The following is a 10000-nucleotide window of genomic DNA, read 5'->3' on the forward strand; positions in this document are numbered from 1 at the left end:
TAACTGTAATTTTCCTATTTAATGTCCGCCATTACTAACATTATGTTCTTGAGAGAGCTGGATCGAGGAGAAAATGACGTCAAAGGCTCACTAGTTTAAGAATGCAATACGTGTGTACGCTGCAGAATTAATATGCAGTACGGGGGTTTTGGGCTTTCAGCCTTTTAAACTCATGCTTTGCATATATAATAAGCTGCGTTCACACGCTGCAATTTTAAGCTAGTGAACCTCTGACGTCACTTTTCCTTGGATCCAACCGTCTGAGGTCCAATCGGTCAGTTTTGAACGTGAGTAATGGGGGACCATGAAATCCAAAACTTACACTCAAGGTAAGTGGCCTTTGGATAAAAATGAAAGCTCAAAATTTTGCCAGTCAGGTGTTAAGCAAACACAGTTTCAAAATCTGAAGGAAAAAAAGTGGTTTTTTTGATCACAAGGGCAATTAATTTTGCATCTGAAAGAGCATAAATTGAAACATTTGACATAAATATATTATTTTACAAAGACATACACTAAAATGCGCAGACAAATTCTTTGTACATGTACTTCTTGATAACAGGCTGTGGCCAGTTTACCATTTTGTAGGGGAGGACAGTACAGTAGTTGTAAAAACAAAATATGTTGCAATAAAGACAGTCAGGGTTTTCAATAAAATTTGAAGTAGGCAGCTGGTTTAAGGCTAGTAGCCGACTGCATCATCCAAGGGGCTGTCACTTCGTCTAGGGGGATCTGGGAGCATGCTCCTCCAGAAAATTTTGAAATCTGGAAGCTCAGAAATGCGATTTCCAGGGCGACAATTTGGGTACAAAGTTAAAGGAAGATTTCTTATCAACAGCGACACTGAGTGCGCAGTTACACGCATTTTTTGATAATTTCCAGCGAAGAAAGATTTGGAAAATCATTTCAAAAGGAAAATTGACGATTTAAACGTTGTATGACGTTTCGGCAATTTCATGTCATCATTACTACCAATTTAAAGCTGCCGTGAACGGCAAATTTTTTTGCGCGTTTTTTCAAGCGCGAATTGAAACATTTTGGTTTGTCTAGACAAACCGCAATAATTTCGTTCGGTCAACTTGACAAATCATTTCAGTCGAACGATAAGAATATGTCACTTTAATCTGAGCGAACAAAAAGGCTTAACCAATGAAACTAAAAGAAGCATTTACTGTTTTGGTGGAAAACAAGTTTTGATGCAATGATTACTCAATAACAACCTGTTTTGCATAAAACGTCTTGATATGTTTGCGGACGTAACTGAACGTAATTGAATTACGTAAAAAATGCGACGGTTGCTCTTGGTAAAAATGCCGTTCATTGTAGCTCGAAGATGAAAGTATCAAATCTGATAATTATTTTGAAATTGAGGTTTAAAAAAAGTACATTCAAGTCCATCAAAAATGAATTTTATTTTAGGTTTGACGAAATCATTCAATATTTAATTCAATTTAGGGGGAAAAATAGCCGACTTCTCTGAGCGAAGTAGCCGACATTTTTGGTCGGCCGTCGGTGCTTATTGAAACCCCTGACAGTGAAAAACAACAGAAGAAAGAGGGGAAGGCCTTACTACAGTGTACTTTCCCTTCTTGAAGTGCTCTCAGCATTGTTTCATCCTTTAAGTGTAATAGAGAGATCAAGAATTGTGTCTCTGGCAAACGTACATATACAGTAAGACTGAAATTCGCTTTCTACCAAAATAAAAATTAATAATCTGTTTGATCATACAGTACCGCTGGAAACTATTTGTGCATTTGTATGCGGTGATACCTCGTCTTTGCCACCATTGTTTACCGCGAAATCACCTAGGTTGCACGAAAAGCGCAAAAGCCAGGCAAAGACAAAAGCAACCAAATGCGGCAGGCGATTTAATTGCGGTAATGTGCCGCAGGAAAACAATGATACTTTGCAAAGCATTGTTTAATGTTATCACACCTAGCTCCCCAAGGTAAAGAATGAATATGCAAACTGTTTTTCACAGCACCGACACAACACAATGCGCTGTCATGAAAGCCTGTTTTGTTCATCTCATTTCGCTGTGACAGCTGAGAACAGAGAATGTTGATAACCATCACGCCTAATTCTTACATCTTTATCTTTAATAATTTGTAAGTTTTTCGGTATCATGATGAACAGTTCTCCCAAAGGCGTAAAAAGGACATTTCTTTAAAAAAACTGTGTGGATTATGCGTAACTTAAGTCGCCGCCAGTGCATTTATGATATATATATTTATATATTTTGCATCCTGTCTTTGGAAATAGAAATGTTTACGGGATAGTTGTTGAAAAGCTCCAACTTTGAACTAAACCTTATCAATGACTCAAATATTATACCAGGGATTGAGAACCGTAACTGTATTCCCAAAGTTTGTTGGCCAACTCCTTATTGCGCGTTAATTGCGGTCATTTCTGATTCAAAATATTTAGTGGCAGGTCATTCAGCAGTTGAGCTTGAAATTCAGAAATATTCATTCCTCTGAATTAGAAAGGTGAACTTAAATTAATGCTTCAACGACCACACTATAGACGAGTTCAAGCCTGTGCCAATTTGGCGAGTTAAAACGTAAATGAACTAAGCTGCATGCTTCCGTCACGCAAGCGAGAGTGATGATTTGATAGCTCATGAAATACATTGTTCGATGCGAACTGCTTAAGCAGTTTGTAACAAATGGAGAGCCCCATAGACCGAACGGCTGACAATTACTTGTAAAGTTAATTGTTTTTTTCCATCTTTCAGTCGATGAGATCGAAGTGCCTTTCGCATATCTTTCAAGGCCGGCCGCTCAACTAGCAGCGTCACAGACAAGACATTTCCCAAATACGTGTAAATTTCTTGATAGAATTTCTGCTGATCTTTATACCATCTGTATTGAACAAATCTCAAACAATTTTTAGAAATCTCTACGTTTGCTGGGAAAAGAAAACGAGAAATGCTTTTATAACAGGGATTTTATGATAATCAAATGTGCCAACCATCACAGGTTGTAAATACAGCAAATACGCATGCGAATTATCAATGCGATCCATCCACAAGAATATGCAGATTTCTCTGATAGCATTTGCTCTAAATAAAGCAAAACCCTTACCGCGTCCTCTCTTAACCGCGGTGTAAATCAACCGGCAAAAATCAAGGTGAAACCTTGGCTTTCGGTTGCCGTAGACGAGGATTTACCTCGGTCAAACTGGAAATTGAATCTGCGGTTTCACCTGGTGAGAACCGCGACAAATGCACAGGTAGGTTCGAGCAGTACTGTAGCTCATTTTGTGCCCATTACCCTGTACAGATGTTGAGGAATGTCTTTAAAAATTGAGAATAAATTTTTATGGCAAGGACTATTGTGATGTTTTCCATTTGTCTCTTAACGCTGTACATAAAGATAATGTTCAGGGTAATAATTTCGTTGTCTCTGATCTATTCATATGTCATGTAGGTGAGGACAACTCCTACTCCTGCATTGTATGTACATCACCGACCTCGCCAGAAGTGTATAATGACAGGATGTTCCTTGCTGGCGGATCATCACTCTCTTTACTGCAGTCAGGGGTGTATCCAGAGGTATGGTGTCTGTAGACCACAATGGCAGCGATTACAATGATTGTTGTTGTGTGGGAAATGAGGAATGCACTCGAGACTCAAGAAGTCGCATTATTTTGAAGCGTACTATTGTAGTACATGCATTGGCCTGTCACAAGAGGAATCTCAAACTTTTCTTATTCTTGGTCACTTTAAGGCTTTTGTCTACAATAATAACAACAAGTGCACAAGTGCTCTGTTAATTGGGGCAAGTGTAAGTGAAATCAATCTCATGAACTGAAATCAATCAAATCAAAGGTTTGTTTTCAGGGGGGTAGGGATGGTGCAGCAATTGCTTCCCACCAATGTGGCCAAGGTTTGAATCCCAGACTTTGCATCATGCAGTATGTGGGTTAAGGGGGGGGGGGTGTTAATGTTGTTACGTTGACGCAAGACGTCTGTGACAAGCTTCCTGTAACTTTTTTGCAACACTTACCATGCTCCACTGATTAAGTGAAGTAGCCTCCCAAGCAGTTGTTTTAGGGGAGTTGTTTTTCACCTCCTCCCACAAACACCTACAATACTAATCAGAAAGCAACACTCCTATTATACCTACTGAAGTTTGGCACGTGACATCTCAGGCACAACAAGAATGAGCGTTGAATGATAGATTTTCAAATTTTGCTTCAAGTAAGTCATTATACCAATAATTTTCATTTTCCTGGAGTGTTGGAGCACATCATTCTGTCTTTATGAAAAAAGCTTCTACGGAGTAATTTTCAACATGATTACAACAACACAAAGTTATCTTTTGATGTTGTCATTGCAGTCATCATTGTCGTTCTTGCTTAAGCACCCTTAGGCTAGTAATAATACTGTTAAGTAAAGTACAGTATACATGTATCAAGAAAATAAGTGTGTGCTTCATGTATCCCAGAGACAATAATATTGTTGACTGCAGATGATTATACCCCAAAGTTTTAAAGTACATGTAGCACTTAGTTCATCCTTTGTTTGCACCAATCACTTTTTTGCCTTTGAATTAAGCTGCAGTGTACAGTATGTAGATTGTACAAAGCCACTGCAGAAATGGTACAGCTGTAGAGGTTTATTGTGTTGTGACTGTAAGAGCAGGGATGAAGTAAACTAAACTTTTATCAATGGGATTTCTTTTTCTTATCATTAGACATGCAGAAGAATCACTAAATGTTATTTTGGAAGAAAAGAGAAAGAGGATGGGATACAAATCCTCTGTAACATCTTCAAAGAATGTGGTGTCACCAACTGTAAGTTTACTTACATTGGACAATTATTTTAATAATTTTTGACTTTTCCCTCTCTCCAAAACAAAGTGTATGTGGACCCCTAAAATGTAAAATTGATTAACACTGTACACCTGTATGTGAAATTTTTAACTAATGACAAGGCTGCTGCCTAAGAAAATTTTAAAGGGGCCCTCAGAGCTAAACACTGAGAACTTAGGAGCCCAACATATGAAGTGATAGGTGTTGCTGTGAAAAATTAAGGCGCCCAGAGCTATTCTTTGGGAGCCCTAGGCTACCGGGCTCCCGTTAGGCAACAGCCTTGAATGACTAGTCCCTTTGTACATGTATACTGTTCCAGCAAACTCTTCTGGGCCAGTCACCTTGGGATTCACAGCCACAAGCATTGTCCAGTCATTCAGAGTCCTCTCAAGCAAAGGAAGGTATAGCTGTTATTGAAAGGTCCACGGGAAGGGTGATAGCAGGTGTGGCTGCACCCTCTCAAGAAGAGCTTGTTCAGTGGCTCCAAGATCATCCCACATTTGAGGTGCTTCGGCCTACAGGTTAGCAAAGTTAACCATATGATTTACTGAGCCTGAAGAGAATGGTAGTGTTGTTTAAGTGTAATTGCTTGGGGGATAACAGGTTATAACACATGAAAAGGTTTTTTTGTTGTGCAGTAATGACTTAAGATGACAGATGAGAGCTGCTTGCAAGGACAAAAAGCTCCAATCAGTGGCAAAAGTACTTAGGACACTTACACTATCAAAATTCCAGTAAGAGCTTCAAAAAAGAAGTCCCCCCTTCCCTCACCTCCTCTCCCCTTCTCCTCCAATCAATGTTGAAACTAAGTGAGAAAAGCAACTTCAAAGGCTGAGTGACCCAAGACTTTTGCCACTAATAATTATTTATTGTAGTTTTCTTGTAAAAACTGCTGTCATGGAGGTGCAAAACTAAGGCAAACATTTGTTTACTTCATTTGTTTAATGCAGTTAAATGCAATTTAACAGAGTTAACAACTAGGAGCGCAAGTTTTACCTTTGTGGTCAGCGCTTTGTTAGATATGTGCATGTGCCAGGATTCTTAGTGTTCTTGGTCTATAGGGCGTTGTAGCAGTTTTGTTGGCGTTTTAGCCAGCGTTTTCTGAGTGTTAGCGTTTTCCTAAGCGTTGGGATTCCTTGGAGGCTGTCTCTGGATTGTTTTCTTGTTTTTTACCGCGCGTTTTTCTGTGAGCGTTTCTTCCACTGGGTGTTTCAAATTACTCATATTCCGTGGCGTTCTACAAACAACAGTGAGGCCACCATGTTGGATTCTGACCAACCTTCGTCTTCGGCTCCATCTTCGGGTACAAACTCATTATTGATTCCTGCAGTTCCAGCGACCACGGCTCCTACTTTCACCCTCTCACAGCAGGATCTTTCTTAGGCCTTTTCACAGGCTTTAGGTGATTTGTTACCTCAGATTTTGGCGACTTTGCAAAATCACTCGACGTCTTCTGGCTCGACGACACACTTTTTGGCGGGAAACTTGATTTCGAGCACGACTTTATCTACTTCCATTGTCAGCTCTCCACCGCTGTCTTTTCCATCAGGTTCATCCACAGGCAACATCTTTGTGCCTTCCTTTGTCTCCAATTATTGCACGTTAGGTAATTCTGCGTTGTCCACCCCGGCTATTGTCGGGACGCCATCTTTGTTGGATGTGTGTGGTGCCGTGAGCGAATCGCTGTCCACCTCTACCCAGCGTTTAACATCACCTTTTTTGGTTGGGCTCTTCATTCCCCTCCACGGCAGTGCCTTGGGCCACGTCATCACTTCATAGGCCGTTTGTGGTTGGTCCAGGATACTCTCAGATCCCAGAGAAGCTAGTGACGAAGATCAGGACAGGCCAGTTCATCAATCTAGCCAACCTCTTAGCCGAGAATCTGAAAGGACAGGAAACAGAACTCCAAACTTATCTGGATGGGAAACTTCTTGTAACTTCCTCCAAAAAAAAAATCCAAGAGATCACCGACATAGTAACATGGGTTGAAGCTTTCACTGTCTACTCGTGGATTCTCTGCAGTGCTCATCCTTCCAGGTGGCAGGACATGACACAGTATAAACTCCTCATCCTGAAGACCTCCCGCCAGTTCCCTGGGAAGGCCTGGCTGCACTATGACATCGCCTTCCATGAAGATGCAGCTGCGTCAGGTTTGGTGGACTGGTATCGTATGAATCTTGACTTATATAATTTCCATACTCGTGCAACACTGCTACAAACAAGTCTGTCCTCTGATGTCCCATCTTCAGCGTCGAGGATGTTAGCCAGCTCTACTAATATTTGTCGATCCTGGAATGATGGCACCTGCCGTTGGCTCTTTGGTCAGTGCCGCTACCGCCACTGCTGTGAAAAATGTGAAGGAGAGCACCCCCTTGTCAACTGTCCCTTTCAGGCCTCACAGTCCGATAGTCAGGTCTCGCGGTCAACTACTCTGCCACAGAGTAAATGCCAGCAGCGTTAGCGTGGTAGCCAGATCATCCCAGCCTACTTTGCGGAAGAACTTTGTACATAATGTAGATATTCATGGCTCAGTTCAGATTTCAAACGTTGTGTTTCCTGTTCCGGTTAATGTTGTTACGTTGACGCAAGACGTCTGTGACAAGCTTCCTGTAACGTCAGCTCAATCCTCCTGTCCTAATTTCTCCTGCATCATAGACTGCCTGCAGCAAGATCTGGTTACTCCAATCAACGCGGAAAAACTTCAGCGTGAACTGTACTTCCATCCTGATCAAACCCAGGTGGATTGTGTGATTTCAGGTCTCAGCAATGGTTTTCATCTCGGTTTCAACCCTCTGGCTATACTGATTAGGAATCAGCTAAGAGTTATTGTCAGCATGCTTGGTAGCAGAGGTGTGCCAGGACTCTAGAGTTTTGCTAATACGAAAAAAGCCTCAGTCGATAACTCGAGAATGATTGAAATCAATGCGATGACCAAAAGACCACGCATGTTTTGCAATGTTTGACCCATTAGCACATGTTTTTACATTCCTAACGTGTTCTTTTTTGCGGATGTCAAACACCAATCACAATCGGCACAGAGTATTTTGTAAACCACGTTAGGTTGGTGTTCAATGGGTGGTCTGAATTTAGGAGAAAGGAATTCTTGTTGCAAAGTCTTGAGGGGCTTATTTATACACTTCAACTTCACTTCAAGCTTGCTACCAAGCTTGCTACCAATAACTCTAAGGCGATTCCTAATCAGTATAGCATTCTTTTTAAACAATAGCCACCTTTTTTCATACTTGTACTCTGTTCTTTTTATTTCTTTTATCTCGCTTTTTCTGTATATATTTCACTAATTTACATTCAATGTTTTATCCGTGGAAGGTTGTAGATCGACAGCCGAAAGCTTATATTCCTTTTCAAAATTTTTAGCCAGAGAACGTTTTTTATTGTATTTTAAAATGAGTGGTTTGTTGGTGAATGGTCCTCTAGTCAGAAGCCTTTGTTGATTGCGTACAAGGAGTTGTTTCCTGTGGTTGTTGCATCCTATTTATGGGGCCACTGTTGGGCTGCAAAACGCGTGGAGTTCCGTTCTGTCAGTATGGTGGTGGTCAGCGTGCTACGTTCGGGCACCTCTGAGGATCCAAACATGATGGTTCTTCTTCGCTACCTTTCTCTCAGTGCAGCTCATCATTCCTTTGCCTTTACTGCCTCCCATAGGGCTGGTAGAGACAATTGCATTGCTGATGCCTTATCCCGTTTTGACTTTCAGCGTTTCCATCATCTCGCACCACATGCAGCACCGGCGGCAACCCTCATCCCACCATCACTGCTGGCTCAGCTTCCTGTAATTTGATGGACAAATGCCATTTCTACTTAGCTAATGGCTTGGCTCCATCCACTCGTCAAGTATATGGCTCAGCACAACGGCAGTTCTTAGAATTCTGTAGCCAGGACTCGCCCCCTAATTGGAATCAGCCTCTGCTACCCGCTAATGAACAAACTTTAACGCGCTTTTGTGCCCACTTGGCTGATCGGCTTCATCATACTTCCATTAAAGTCTACTTGTCAGCAGTCCGGTCTTTACACATTGACTACGGCTTCCCAGACCCACTCACCAATTGTCTTCAACTCCAACGTCTCTTGCAGGGGATCAAACGACACCAGTATTCTAATCTGCCTCAGCACCAGCCAGTCACAGCAGATCTTATGTCAGTGCTACACCGGTCATTGGATTTTACTAATCCCGATAATGTTATGCATTGGGCTGCCTGCTGCCTTGGCTTCTTCGGATTCCTCAGAGCTGGTGAATTTACAGTGAATGGAACTTTTGATCCTACTTTGCACTTGACAATGTCTGATGTCCAAGTAGATTCCTCCACAAATCCTCAGAGTTTCAGGATCTTTATCAAATGTTCAAAGACTGACCCCTTCCGTAAGGGCTGTTTTATCTTCCTGGGTTGTGGTTCCTTCCCTCTCTGTCCAGTGGTTTCCTTGACAAACTACCTTCATCTCCGTGGGCCAGGCACCGGACCTCTCTTTATTTACCAGAATGGCACTCCTCTCTCCAGGTCTCAGCTGTCTTCCTTTCTTCAAACTACCCTACAATCAGCAGTTATCCCTGGAAAGTTCTCAGGCCATAGTTTCAGAATTGGAGCTGCAACTGCTGCTGCCAGGAAGGGCCTTCCTGACCATCTCATCAAGACTATGGGGCGTTGGTCTAGTGAAGCTTACTTGTTATATGTGCGTACTCCTGTGAAAACCATCCTTTCTGTTGCAGGACAACTTGCTTAGCAGGTCCTCTACCCTTCATTTGGGCTGCTCTTCTGGGTGCCGTCGGATTTGGGCATTTTTCTTTGGGGCTCTGGCATCCCCGGTCATGAGCTCCCCTTTTCTCCAAGCAATGCCAAGCCTGCTCGGAGGTCCTCCAGCTTGGAGTGGGAGCTCATGGCTGGGTTGCCTGGATTTGCCAACCATGGGAGCGGTCTCCATCTGGGAGCTGGCTGCCAATAGTGGAAGCTCCTGGATGTCTCAGGCACCCAACCTCCACTTTGCGAGGCAGTTGTTAAATGCAGTTAAATGCAATTTAACGGAGTTAACAACTAGGAGCACAAGTTTTACCTTTGTGGTCAGCGGTTTGTTAGATATGCGCATGTGCCAGGATTCTTCGTGTTCTTGGTCCATAGGGCGTCGTAGCAGTTTTGTTGGCGTTTTAGTCAGCGTTTTCTGAGCGTTAGCGTTT

The 10000-nt window shown here is 42.2% G+C and overlaps 1 protein-coding gene across 2 annotated transcripts in view; it reads left to right on the top strand.

Moving 5' to 3' along the window:
- LOC138003742 (death-inducer obliterator 1-like) overlaps nucleotides 1–10000 on the top strand; it is a 41731-nt gene that overhangs the window by 10209 nt on the left and 21522 nt on the right. For both annotated transcript variants that reach the window (XR_011123639.1, XM_068849964.1), the window contains exons 6-8: nucleotides 3429–3553; nucleotides 4698–4797; nucleotides 5135–5336. Coding sequence is in view for 1 of the 2 variants with exons in the window: in XM_068849964.1 (XP_068706065.1) it covers nucleotides 3429–3553; nucleotides 4698–4797; nucleotides 5135–5336 (427 nt within the window). In the remaining variant the exon portion in view is untranslated. The remainder of the gene's footprint in view (nucleotides 1–3428; nucleotides 3554–4697; nucleotides 4798–5134; nucleotides 5337–10000) is intronic.

This window comes from Montipora foliosa, chromosome 5 (assembly GCF_036669935.1).
Source record: "Montipora foliosa isolate CH-2021 chromosome 5, ASM3666993v2, whole genome shotgun sequence".
In the NCBI taxonomy this organism is placed as follows: Eukaryota; Metazoa; Cnidaria; class Anthozoa; order Scleractinia; family Acroporidae; genus Montipora; species Montipora foliosa.